Source organism: Brachycentrus maculatus, unplaced genomic scaffold (assembly GCF_059751285.1).
Source record: "Brachycentrus maculatus isolate JH-2025_06_01 unplaced genomic scaffold, ASM5975128v1 h1tg000196l, whole genome shotgun sequence".
NCBI lineage: Eukaryota > Metazoa > Arthropoda > Insecta > Trichoptera > Brachycentridae > Brachycentrus > Brachycentrus maculatus.
Window position 1 is genome coordinate 1,987,006 of NW_028280947.1, and position 14,084 is coordinate 2,001,089.

Genomic DNA, 14,084 nt, shown 5'->3' on the forward strand with positions numbered 1-14,084 from the left:
AATCCGAATAACGAATTGAAATTTCAATAACATTCAAAACAATGTTTTTCTTTTACAAAATGGTTGTTAGCTTTTTTTTACTATTTAATTTAGAAAACTTTTTTTCTAAATTTTTAACTAGTACCCTTGTTTCAACTTTACCATTTATTATAATTTAAAATGACATGTTGAGGTTAGTAGATACGGTGTGTAACATTTATTATTATTATTATGAGGACATGACCTATATTTTTCGTGCATTTTAATATGGAATAAAGTGAATGCATTACACTTACTTTTTTATGATCTTCATCACTATAAAATGTACAATAATAAATATAGGTATTCTTGTCATGCTCTCACATATAAATTTACGTTGATTTTCAAATGTGTAGGTCGAAAGTTCAATGATGTCCTTTTTTACCAAGGAGTTTGGATTTTGTTGCCATTCCATCATCAACCATACGTAAATTTCCTTAATGTGAGGTCAAAAATGAATAAATGACTTAATAACAGTTGGTATAATGTGTTAAGTTATTATGTATTATCGTTTCATTCTCAAGAATCTTTCGTAAGGACGAAAAATATCGGATTTTGCAAAGAAATCGATGTTTGTCTAATGCCAACTATTAGATGCCAAGTTGGCATTTCGCCCCAACATTGATCGGTCTCCGGGCCTCCTATTGTTGGCTCCATTAGCCAAAATTATGCATATACATAAATATATAAACAATTTTAATTTATTTATCGTGTTGAAAACAGTATAAACATCCAAACAATGTGAACATTAGGTACTATTCATCTATAACTTTTCGTTTCCTGATCATTGTAAAAAAAAGTAAAATTGATGTCGTTTAGCGGTTGCATTTGCTCTATATCTGGTTTTTCGTCTATACATTTAAATATACATATATTACGATCATATCAGTTAGAATAAGAATTCTACCTTCGTGATATCCATGACTGTCCTTGATGCGGTAGATGATATGTTTGCATTTTTTATTCACCATGGAAAACAAAACTAACTACAAATTTCAGTAAGGTCAATCGACAGTAAAATAAAGTTCATAAAATTATATATTGTTATAAATAGGCCTGAGCTCCGAGATTGGGATCTAATGTATTTATTTTTGTTTTCTGTTCGACAAGTATTTTGTATTTTTTGTATTTTATGTCAACAATTTTATTCTAGTTTTACTTTTTATAATATCTATTGTATTCTTGCCAGTGCCCTTAACTATGACCTAAATTATATTGTATACACACAGGCCATGCCTTTGTGGGATCTTTTTTTGTATTTATATTTTAAATATATTTTTTGTATTTGTATTTATATTTTGTTGTATAATGCAAAATAATTTAAAATAAAGAAAAATAATGTTTGACAATCTTCTTTTTTAATGTGTTAAATGTCTTGATAAGCGTGTGATGACAAAAACTGAATTCAGACAGAAATATCTATTTTGGTTTTAAAATATTATAAATATTTTGAAGCGACATGATTCGTTTTCGGCAAAATTATTATTATTTATATTTATAAGTGTAACGTCATCGCGTAGTTATGATACGATTTTTGATTGACCGTAAGTTTCAGGCATTATAATTTTTAACACTAAAAACTAAAACATAGAATAAAATCAAATGAGAGTTTAAAACTAAAGCGTTAATATAATTTATAAATGTATGGGGAAAAAAGCTATATAAATAGATGGATATTTATTGAGATATGGATCAAATGCATGATTTTCGGCTAGAATTTGGTACAGTAGAAAATTAATAGCATTTTTAAGAAAAATTGAGCATAAAAAATACTTGGCAGCGGTGGGATTCGAACCCACGCCTCCGAAGAGACTGGTGCCTTAAACCAGCGCCTTAGACCGCTCGGCCACGCTACCGATGGCGAAGGTTGTTATTAAGATTAAATATATACATGTTATATTTATGCGCAAAGTATATATCACATATTATATTTTTGGATTACGCTTTACGGTCTAATTATGTATGTTATAATTTTTGAATTGAATTAATTACTTCAAAAGCAAAATTATTACATTATTACAAAACAATATATTAATTTTAAACAGCTATTGCCATCTACTAACTTAATATGTAAATTATTTACACGTTATCAATAAACAATTTATTCAAGCCTACACTCGTTTACAAGTGATTTGTTTGTTTGTTTGGTATTAGATCATTGTAATTAATAATATACTATAGTTTATAAAGTTCTACGATAGATGTCAATAGTGGGATGTATTGCGCCGTAGAAACGTCAAATTTGTAAATGTGACTTGACACCTGACATCACGGTTCGTACACGTTCTTGATTAAAAATAAATGCATGATCTAATCTACTGAGAACGATTTTACATTTCCCCGCGTCTAGTCGGATGCTAAAGAATCGTTAGGATTCAATTTGCGTTCTTACCGCTCGTTGTCGGGCGCGGCACGCTGAATAAAATATTATTTATATCGTGTTTGCGCAACGCTGATACATACATAACATTCATGTAGTGTGGCAAAATATTTTATCGGGTGTTTTTGCCGGCTTGTAGCGGGCTGTAGTGTGTGTTGTTATCGTAGTTGAGTGTGTAATTTTAGCGTTTGTTTCATTCTAGTTAGTTGTAAAAATAATAAAATATGGTATGTTTTCTTTTGAATTACCTTTTCGGTAGTTTTCACCGACATCGGGATTTTTATCATCTTATTTGATTTTTTAGACCGAATCTGAAGACATGGCTGGAGCTAGTAAGCCTCTCCATGGTGAAGCCACTCCGAAGGCTACTCACGGTTCGGAATTGATGTCAGTCGTTTATGCCGTCGCTAAAAAGGTAAAAAAAAGCTCTTAGTACCTACCCGATTTAGTTTTGAAAATAAAATCATCAAAGAGAATTCTAATTTCAAATATTTTTAAAAACAAGTTGTAGTTACGATCTGTCATCAGATATTTAGAATAAAAAGAAGAAAATCAAGATATATTATGTATTATGACCCCAATAAGCCAGTTAAAGGCTGTTTTTTTCCTATAATATCTAGGAGCTACGCGCTTGTATTGTAATTATTACATATACCTACCTCCATAAACAACCTAAATGGCATTGAGTAGCCTTTACATTCTAACTCGACCAAAACAACGCCACAATGTGCTGTAATGTTCAATGTCAAATATTACTCACCCATAATTAAATCGTTTTAGCATGGCATCACTTATTTTTTTAAAAATGTTTTGTCGGCATACTTTGATGTCCTAACTATACACGTTTTTATTACAGATAAAAAAATACAGACATTATTGTCAATGGCATATCTCTAGTTTACTATCGGAATAAAGATAAAAACACTATAATTTAGAATTAAAATAATTGTTTTAATCTTTTTGAATGAATGTATAATGCTGGAACTTGATATTATTAAAGAAAACACTTGTTTTTTTAAACCACTTGAGTTTATTTAAGACTAAGTTTCGGAAGCTAAGCTTACATCTTCATAATCTTTTTGAATGAAATTATAATCCTTGAACTTATATTTTATTATTAAAGAAAACACTTGTTTTTTTAAACCACTTGAGTTTATTTAAGACTAAGTTTCGGAAGCTAAGCTTCCATCTAAATGGTCTAAATGTAAACATGTTATTTATTGATTTGGCGTTTAATTTGTAGAACTCCGTTTTAATTTATGGATTAATTTTTAAATGAAACACAGATTTTTTGAGTCAACATATTAGTATTTTATAACAAAAACACATAAAAAATTTATATTGTGATAATTGTTTCGCCTAGTTATGGCATTTTCAAACGAAAATTAATACAAGTAAACATTTTATCTTTCAAACTGAAAATATTTATTTTTATAGGTGTCTCAATTTGACAAGATACATGTATCCTTCTTCCTTTTTTTTTAAAAAAAAATTATAAATTGATGTTGATATACTAAAATTACTATTTTATTAAAATTAACGTTTTTGTTAAAAGAAATATAAAAGTAAAAATGACTAATATTTATAATATTGGAGAATAAATAAATTAACATCTCATCCGCAGGATGAATAATACAGTGTCTGATTTTATAAATAATATTAAAAAGTAAAAAAAAACATGCAAATTGGTATCCAGATATATATTTTTACAATTAGGTAATTTTTAGGGGTGTCTTAATAATTACATATTGTTACATCACTGTGATAATAAGGCACCTTTATTTGATAAAATTTAGCTTAGATTTAGCAAATATTTGCATAGAAATGAAATATTGTTACCTTACTGTACTAATCACGTATCCTTATTTGATAAAATTTAGCTTAGAGTTAGCAAATATTTGCATATAAAAGACATATTGTTACCTTACTGTGCTAATCAAGCACCTTCATTTGATAAAATTTAGCTTAGAGTTAGCAAATATTTGCATATAAAAGACATATTGTTACCTTACTGTGCTAATCAAGCACCTTCATTTGATAAAATTTAGCTTAGAGTTAGCAAATATTTGCATATAAAAGACATATTGTTACCTTACTGTGCTAATCAAGCACCTTCATTTGATAAAATTTAGCTTAGAGTTAGCAAATATTTGCATATAAAAGACATATTGTTACCTTACTGTGCTAATCAAGCACCTTCATTTGATAAAATTTAGCTTAGAGTTAGCAAATATTTGCATATAAAAGACATATTGTTACCTTACTGTGCTAATCAAGTACCTTCATTTGATAAAATTTAGATTAGAGTTAGCAAATATTTGCATATAAAAGACATATATACCTTACTGTGCTAATCAAGCACCTTCATTTGATAAAATTTAGCTTAGAGTTAGCAAATATTTGCATAGAAAATACATTTTGTTACTTTACTGTGCTAATTAGGGATCTTCATTTGATAAAATTTAGATTAGATTTAGCAAATATTTGCATAGAAAATACATTTTGTTACTTTACTGTGCTAATTAGGGATCTTCATTTGATAAAATTTAGCTTAGAGTTAGCAAATATTTTCATGGAAATTAAATATTGTTACCTTACTCTGCTAATCAAGCATCTTCATTAGATAAAATTTAGCCTAGATTTAGAACATATTTCCATAAAAAAGACATATTGTAACCTTACTGTGCTAATAAGGGATCTTCATTTGATAAAATTTAGCTTAGAGTTAGCAAATATTTGTATAGAAATTAAATATTTCTTTACTGTGTTGTTCACAAATCTTAATATGCCAAAGAATTGCACGGATCTAGGAAATATTTGAATTAAAAATATCTTTACTTTGCCTTTGTTTTCTCATTCACAATAATATATTTTTTTATTAACATTGAATAAATATTGAAAGTCAATATCATTCACAAATGCACAAAACAGCGAATAAAAAATCCACAGATATTGAGGCAGTCTAATAATCTTCTTCTTCTTTTTCTTTTTCTTTAATGGGTTTACACCGTACACTAAATAGTCAGTGTCTAGTTATTTTTTTATTTACACCCTCTATAATATATTTTGTAATATTAGTAATTTTATTGGTTATGTTTGTTTGGTTTTTCTAAATCCTTAAAATAGTTCATAGGAAAAGTCATAAACTGCAACATTTTGAAACAATAGAAGAATTCATATAAATATAAATAGTAATAAATAACAATGACTAAAGCCTCCCCCCATTATCTTTCTTCCCACTGATAAGAAATATAAAATAAAACATGTGTCACAATAGATTTTCAGAAATAGTAGTATAAACTGAGTAAAACTTAAGTTAAAAATGGATAGATTTTACCACAAAATGTCTGTTGAATCAATTAATGAAATTACTCATATTATTTTGAGAAATAAAATTACTTTGTTTTTTGATCCACTCACATTTTTATTAACAACCAACTAGTTTCGGCAACAACCTGTTGCCCTCTTCAGGGTTTAATTTATGACTGTAAAAGTGTGAGTGGATCAAAAAACAAAGTCTTTTTATTTCTCAAAATAATATATCAATATTATTAAAGATCATTTACTGTTCTTTAGTAGAATCTATATTAACACATTAGTTACGGCAATGTTTTGATAAAACTGTATCTTGAGGCGGGCGACATTAGACAGCTGTTTTATTATAATACAAGAATGCTCTGAGGTTGAACTCGAAAACAATACAAAAACGGTTAAATGGTCTCTAACGTCTCAAAATAAAATCATGTTAGTCCACAAATCACAAAAGTAAAAAAAATGTTAAAAACACTAATAAAATATTAGAAAATAACAACACAGTTTAACAACCGCCGAAAACTCAAAATCTGCAAATAAAAAATGATTTATGGGCTTTCCCCACACGCGTTTATTGCTTTGTAAGTACCAACTGCCGACTTAAGTAAAGGACGATGATCTTTGTATTTTATTTCATTTTAGGACAAAGAAAAAAACGCACCGTCTGTATCCATTGTTTAAAGTTAATTTGTAACATTTCCTTCAAAACAGATTACGACCATTAGCTATGTTTTGAACCCGTAAATATCAGTATTATTTTTTATATTACAACGACATCTATCCACTACACAACAAAAGCAAAAAGGCCAAGAGATTAGAAGTTTATGACGTGTTTTTTGTATACTAAATTGAAGGTAGCCAAAATGCACAAAAATGTGCACCCCGCCACCACACAAGGTTTCTGAAACGCACAAATATGTGCACACCGTACACAATGTGTTAAAATATGGAATTAAGTCATGGGGACATTCGACGAAAACGGATTTAAAAATGGTTCAAAATCTGCAATATAATTTAAAAAAATGTGCTCAGTCATATATATATATATATATATATATATATATATATATATATATATATATATATATATATATATATATAATCAAAGGGACAATCCAATCTTGATATATAAACATTTAAAATTACTGCCGGTACGTGGAATATTGTGGATGAGTATCATCGTTGAACAACAAACTAGATAAAAATATCGAAATCATTTAGTACACAACCATGATACACGATTTACACACAACGAAGGTTTGATAGTCCCAAGAACTAACAATAAATATGGGAGTCGAACACTGCAATATATCGTTCCGAACATTTTTAATTTGTTGCCGACGAATGTTAGAGGTCAAAATAAAATATGAAACAAAGGCAAAATAAAGGAATGGGTTCAAGAGTTAATTTTATGAAAATTGTAAAATGTTTATATTCTTAATTTTTTTCTCTTTTTTGTGTCTATATTAGGTTAAAATTGTTAAAAATGTATTAAAAAAGAACTCCACCCACAAGACACACAAGGTGGCTTGGTGGGTCTCTGCAAAAAAAAAATTCTTAATATGTATAAATTGTGATTTAAATTAAATAAATATGATCCACTAAGTTAATGCTTTCAATATTCAAAACGAATTACTCATTTTTCATCTTAACTCCTATAGCGGTGTTTAACTTGTAATTTTTTTGGTAGGTATGCATCGTGGGTACCATTTACCTGGTGGGCTACATGCACTGGTCGGTGGCGTGGTTCATCGGGCCTCTCGTGCTGTCTGTCATGCGGGACAAGTGGCGGCAAGACAGCGATCTGCGCAGGACCATCGCCAAGGCCTCCGCCATGGCCTCCGAAAAGGATGTGGTGCTTGCCCGAGTGGATGAACTGCCAGCTTGGGTGAGCTCATATGTTTATTATTATTTTTCTTCTTCATGAGCCCTCTGGCCTCCACTGCTGTATATAGGCCTCTTCCCCTTCTTTCCATTTGCTCCGGTCGGTTGCTGCTTGCAGCCAGTTTCTACCCCCCACAGCGACTATATCGTCAGACCATCTCTTTTGGGGTCATCTGACACCTCCTTTGTTCTCCCGAGGTCTCCATGGTAAATGTTTTTTACTACTCCGCTTATGTCCGTTCATATTTATTTTACCTCTGATTTATTTATATTCATATTTATTTTACTTTGTATATATTTATACTATAGATATTTATTTTATTTATGTTCATATTTTTTTTACCTCTGATTTATATTTACAAAAAAAACGTAACAACTAGTGGTAAAATAACTGTAGATTCACTGTAATTGGATATTTTTTACTGATATTTAATTTTTTTAACCCTTATCCGTACCCGATGGTGCATAGGGCACTGCATCATATAAATACAGAGTCATCTTGATCGTTAAACACATGAAGGAAAGGTGATCAGCCCTCCGCTTCAGGTCTCAGTCCAGGGTAACATTGAATAAATATTATAGTGAAAAAATCTCTTATGTTTTTTTGACCCCCCCCTTGGGAATCGAACCCGGGTCCTCCAGTACGGTAGCCGTAGCGTGCTGACCATTACACTACGGATGCGGACAACTGACATTTAACACATTTCGGACGGGTGTTTTTTATGCTTGCGGACCACTGGCGACGTGATTTGATATTTGTGTATATATAATTAAGACCGTAATAATGAGATTGGTACATAATATTCATATATAAACCTTAAATAATTCCTTCTTTTCTGACTTTGAAATGAAGCCGGTGTAGAATTTAAAAATACCCTTCCCTTCCTTAGTGTGTTAATATAATAAAATAATGACTATATAGTATTTTCCGCATTTGTTTTATTTGACTAATGATTAGATTTCGTCGTTACCGACATCACAGACTGGTGGGAGGCTAGACAAAATTCTATGCTGTATACACAACAAAAACATTTTATTTTGAAATTCTTAGATTCCGATACATACACATTATTTAAAATGGTCCAAAACCTGTTTGTTTAACTCAGTGGGACCTAAGAGGGGGATTTGACATCCCCCTAAAACACGTTTCAATCGATAGCTTGATAATCTTTTAAGCAATTTGATCCATGTTTTTTGTAATCTAGGAAGATTATAAAATAATACAGTAATACCTGCTTAGCGCGGCTAATCCATGTTGGCAAAATGGCACGCTAAATGAATCAACGCTAAGTGGGGTCTATTATCCACATAAATATTGCTGCTCGCTGACAGTGTTTGTAGGAGACGTGTATTTACCACTGCTTACTATTTGTTATTTAATTATGATTTTATATTATAAGACTATTTGTTATAAGACTTTTTGTTTCTCTATTAGCGTATTCATTAGTGTATTTTTATATTAGATACTGTATATATGTATTATCTTAAAGGCTTCAGCCGTTCAATAAATAAATAAATAAATAATGACAATGGTACAATAAAATGACACACTTCCTTGCACGGATGCCATTTTTATACGCAGTGTTCAATTTCGCAATTTTATTCACAAATTAACACATGAAGGGAAGGTGATCAGCCCTCCGCTTCAGGTCTCAGTCCAGGGTAATATTGAATAATATTTAATATGTATAGTGAAAAAGTCACTTATGTTTATTTGACTCCCCTTGGGAATCAAACCCGGGACCTTCAGTACGGTAACCATTACACTACATGGCCGAGTATTTTGAATACTAGGGTGTGGTCAGGTCAGGAGTTGGAATAATTGGCGGGTATGTATGAAGAGATGCATGAATGTAAAAGAGATTACAGATATATGTGGTGTCCTGTTTTTTAAATCAAAATTCATTTAAATTAAATTTATCCAAAAAATTAATATATACATAACAAACAAATATTTAAGGCGTATACGTTAAAAACATGAATTAAAAAGGAAGCTAGAAGACTCTTTTTAAAGATGTAGAAGAATCCCGCTTCGGAATACTCCTTCAGATACATGGAACAGATCAATATCCTGTGTAATATTGTTCAAAATAATGGTAGCTCTTCCTACAGGCATAACCATCGGCAGGTTGGTCCTGTATATAGGAATGTGAAACTGTCTTAGGTAGCTATCGGGAACGCACAGACCAATGCTCCGGATAATTTCAGGATTATCGATCATACCGCGCAAAAATGGATAAAAATGCGTATTCAAATACACATTCTTTCTAGTCTCTAAACTATTGTGGCCAAGTATACCCTGGAGAAACTCGGTCGGGTAATAGCCGTACTCTCTTATGTAGAGATACCTCAGAAACATCTTGTCCTGTTCTCTCTGCCTACCCTTGCGGTGAAGCGGCGTCATTGTTAGTTATTTAGTTATATTTCTATGAATACCTCTGGGGTGTTGGGTAATATATCCAAAATAAAACACGGTTTTTGTTGGATTGAATTCTAAATTTATTTATGTATATTTTAATACGTGACGCGTTTTCTTCTTAGGACATTATCAAACACTCGTTTTTGGTGTTTGATAATGTCCTAAGAAGATGAAATGCGTCACGTATTAAAATATACATAGATAAATGTAGAATTCAATCCAACAAAAACCGTGTTTTATTTTGGATATATTACCCAACAATTCAATATGGAATTCTACCAACTGTCTGCAGTTACAATAAATACGTCTGGGGTGTTTCAAATACCCCTCTTAGGAGCATGCGTGATTTTCAGATACTCGGGCTGATAAAGGTTAATGGAACATGTGTGTGTTAATTTATGACACTGGATTTAGCAACTCCCATTAAATATGTATGTAACATACCAACCAGCATATGATATAACATATGATGTATGTTGTTCTTATATGCAAACTTTTATTGAGGTGAAATCTCAATTGACCTGTAGCCATTCATTGCATTACGGGTTTAACCAAAAGTAATTTGGTATCAAGGACCTGAGATCAATTCTTTTTAATTGGTTTATTATTTTCTAAATACTTCAGAAGTCTTAGCTACTTGTCACTTTGATATATTTATTTATTTTTTATTTTTTTTTATTTTATTGGAAGGAAGAACAACAGTTACAATATATGATACATACAGAATACAAAAAATAAAATCATGAGTACCAATTATAGTTCTTCACAACTATACATAAGAGAGGTCTATATAAAGGAAGAGACATGAGACAAGGATGGGATAAAGAGAAAAGGAGATGGCAGTGATAGGAAAAGAAGAAAAGGAAAGGACAGGGAATAGAATTACTTTTTTAGGTTTATAAGATTTCAAACAACTTAGCTTTAAATTTTGAAAGATTGGAGTAGAACATATCAAGGTGTGTACAACATTCATTAATAAAACAACTTTTTATGGTATTTTACGGATTGTAAGATGCGCTTTTTACTTCGAAAAATTCCACAGGGGTACTGAAAGCTGTTCCACCACATGCCCAGATCTGATACGGAAGCATCTAGGCTTTCTGACAGATCTGCTCTTGCTAAGCAATTTTTTTTTTAAACTAAGTTGCGAAATTTATTGAAAATGTGAAACAATATAAAATTGTATCCCGATTTTACTGTGAATTTACATTTAAAAGCTTTCAATATACCTGTCACTGCCAATCTAAATAAATACAAGATTGTAAATCCGTCACCAATTTTCTAGAAGTATTATTTTTGACATCTCATTAAAGATGAAGAAGAATATGGAAGTCTGGGCTTTTACGGGGCTGACCACCGTCATAGGCTGGTTTAAGTGATCAATTTACACACGTGTAACATTAACCAATTCTACCCATTATTGACAACCACACTACTCAAATTCTTGGAAGTTCTATATATATGAACCAATTCAGAAACATTGTTCTTGAATCACTAGAACTTCACTAGAGACATCTATTGGTGAGATGAAAAGAAGCTTTTTATTGAGTAGAAACTCTTATATTAGTATGTGAGGTCCGAATCCTGGATTATAATCGCACACATGAGAAATGCCAGAAAATATCATTTCTATCATTTTAGCTTTTAATTTGACCAGATAATTTATTTACAACAGCGTAAAGTACACAGTGCGGGTGTAAACTGTGCGCCTTCAAGTTAAGCTTAGACTATGATGTTCTCTGCGTTAATCTAACCATGATGAAAGTACTAAAAGAAGAAACCATGTGTGAAAGTACTAAAATAAAGAATTCCGCAGGGGTAGGCAGCGACAATAGAACACCACACTATTGGTGAATGCTCTCTTCAGTGCTGCCTCTTTGATATTTATGACTCCTCATACACACTCGCCGATTATTCCATTTCCTGACCTGACTACTTTCAAGTATTTGAAATACTTGATCATACCAAGTTTTCTTCGGTCTTAGAAATAGTTGAAAATAATATAAAAACTCAAAAAGATTGAAGGAATGAGAAGGGCGCTTGATTTTATTTAAAAAAAATTATAAATTTTTTAGTTATTATTATTTTTTTATTAACATAAATTGTATTCATTTATTTAAAATTATACTTTTAACATATTTAAAAAAATATTTTGCAGAGACCCACCAAGCCACCTTGTGTGTCTTGTCGGTGGAGTTCTTTTTTAATACATTTTTTATTGTTTTTAACCATTTTAACCTAATATACACACAAAAAAGAGAGAAAAATTCAGAATATATACATTTTACAATTTTCGTAAAATTAACTCTTGATCATTTACCCATTCCTTTATTTTGCCTTAGTTCCATATTTTATTTTGACCTCTAACATCCGTCGGAAACACAATTTAATTATTATTTTTAAAAATATATACTTATAACTTATCTTTGTTATAAAATCCCTATACATCTTATTATAACTTAATTATAATGTCAACCGCTTCAATGATCGATCTTGTCAAGTTTCCCTCGGTCTTCCTCTGCTTCTATTTCCAAATGTTAATGTACATTGTGTTAATATATTTTCATGATGTAAATTGAATTGTGTTATTTGCATATGAAGTCACTAGGTCATATGAAGTTACAGGAGTTGTGTTTGATATTTTAATTATATATACATTTTTTTAGGTATTTTTCCCTGACATTGAGCGTGCTGAGTGGCTAAACAGGGTAAGAGATTTTTAATAATAATAATCTTTTAATACATATAATGAGTGTAATGAAATTTACACTAACCTCATCATGCATTATTCATTCATCACTTTGTATAATACCACTCAAAAACTCTCTGGTATTGTAATATAACACTCTCATTATCATTCATTGTTTACTTTGTGTAATACTATTAAAAAACTATGGTATCGTAATATAACACGCTCATTATAATTCATTGTTCACTTTGTGTAATACTATTAAAAAACTATGGTATGGTAATAAAAACTCTTCTTATCATGCGTTGTTCACTTTGTGTAAAACCGCTCAAAAACTATGGTATCGTAATATAACACTCTCATTATCATTCATTGTTCACTTTGTGTAATACTACTCAAAAACTATGGTATGGTATACCACTCAAAAACTATACCACTCAAAAACTCTCTGGTATTGTAATATAAAACTCTCCTTATCATTCATTCTTCACATTGTGTAATACCACTTAAAAACTCTACTTTACGACTTATATACAAATATTCTACTTGTCGTATAATATCTCATTCATACTAGTTTGTGTCTAATTTTTTTGGACGATAAGTTCTCGATATTCTCATAAATATCTGTATAATTTTATTCTTTTTCTAAACGCGAATAACAATCAACAGACCTAGGCTACATTTTCATATATTTATTTATTTTTCAAAACATATTACATACATAAGTCATATATATAATATTCCCGATGAGTAATTTCTATTTCTCATTTTGGGACATGGGATTAAGGTTAACAAGACTGGAACACAAATAATAAAGTTACAAATTTTTTTTTTTAAAAATAACCAAAACTTATACATGGCAAAATATAAAAACAATAAACAGGTATAATAAATAGGCAAAAGAAGCATATTTAATTTAGCATAGCATATATTTTTGAATATTTTTTTTCTTTATTTTAAATTCTTTTGCATTACATGACATAAATTCAAATACAAAAAAATATGAATAAAATATAAAAATAAATACAAAAAAAGATCCCACAAAGGCATGGCCTGTGTGTGGGTATACAATATTATTTTTTTATTTTTTTTAACCCTTATCCGCACCCCAATGGTGCATAGGGCACTGCGTCATATAAACGCAGTGTTATCTTGATCGTTTACACATGAAGGAAAGGTGATCAGCCCTCCGCTTCAGGTACCAGTCCAGGGTAATAACATTGAATAAATATTACAGTGAAAAAATCACTTATATTTATTTTACCCCCCTTGGGAATCGAACCCGGGACCTCCAGAACGGTAGCCGAGCGTGCTGACCATTACACTACGGAGGCGGACTATAAGGAAAGGGTATAAGGGTATAGGTATTATAAGTAGAACTA

General features: G+C 30.6%; 2 protein-coding genes and 1 non-coding gene across 4 annotated transcripts in view; 1 reads left to right on the forward strand and 2 right to left on the reverse strand.

The window, feature by feature from the left end:
- drd (drop dead) overlaps positions 1 to 2,761 on the reverse strand; it is a 40,356-nt gene extending 37,595 nt beyond the window's left edge. The window contains exon 1 of the mRNA XM_088263124.1: positions 2,647 to 2,761. The gene's annotated coding sequence lies outside the window, so the exon portion shown is untranslated. The remainder of the gene's footprint in view (positions 1 to 2,646) is intronic.
- Positions 1,793 to 1,874, reverse strand: TRNAL-AAG (transfer RNA leucine (anticodon AAG)). The gene has a single exon. It is a non-coding gene; the product is annotated as a tRNA-Leu (tRNA).
- The window catches only part of Esyt2 (extended synaptotagmin-like protein 2), a 56,973-nt gene continuing 45,227 nt past the window's right edge, over positions 2,339 to 14,084 (forward strand). For both annotated transcript variants that reach the window (XM_088263121.1, XM_088263120.1), the window contains exons 1-4: positions 2,339 to 2,625; positions 2,703 to 2,813; positions 7,401 to 7,598; positions 12,680 to 12,721. In XM_088263121.1, the coding sequence (XP_088119247.1) occupies positions 2,623 to 2,625; positions 2,703 to 2,813; positions 7,401 to 7,598; positions 12,680 to 12,721 (354 nt within the window). In that variant the 5' untranslated portion in view covers positions 2,339 to 2,622. The remainder of the gene's footprint in view (positions 2,626 to 2,702; positions 2,814 to 7,400; positions 7,599 to 12,679; positions 12,722 to 14,084) is intronic.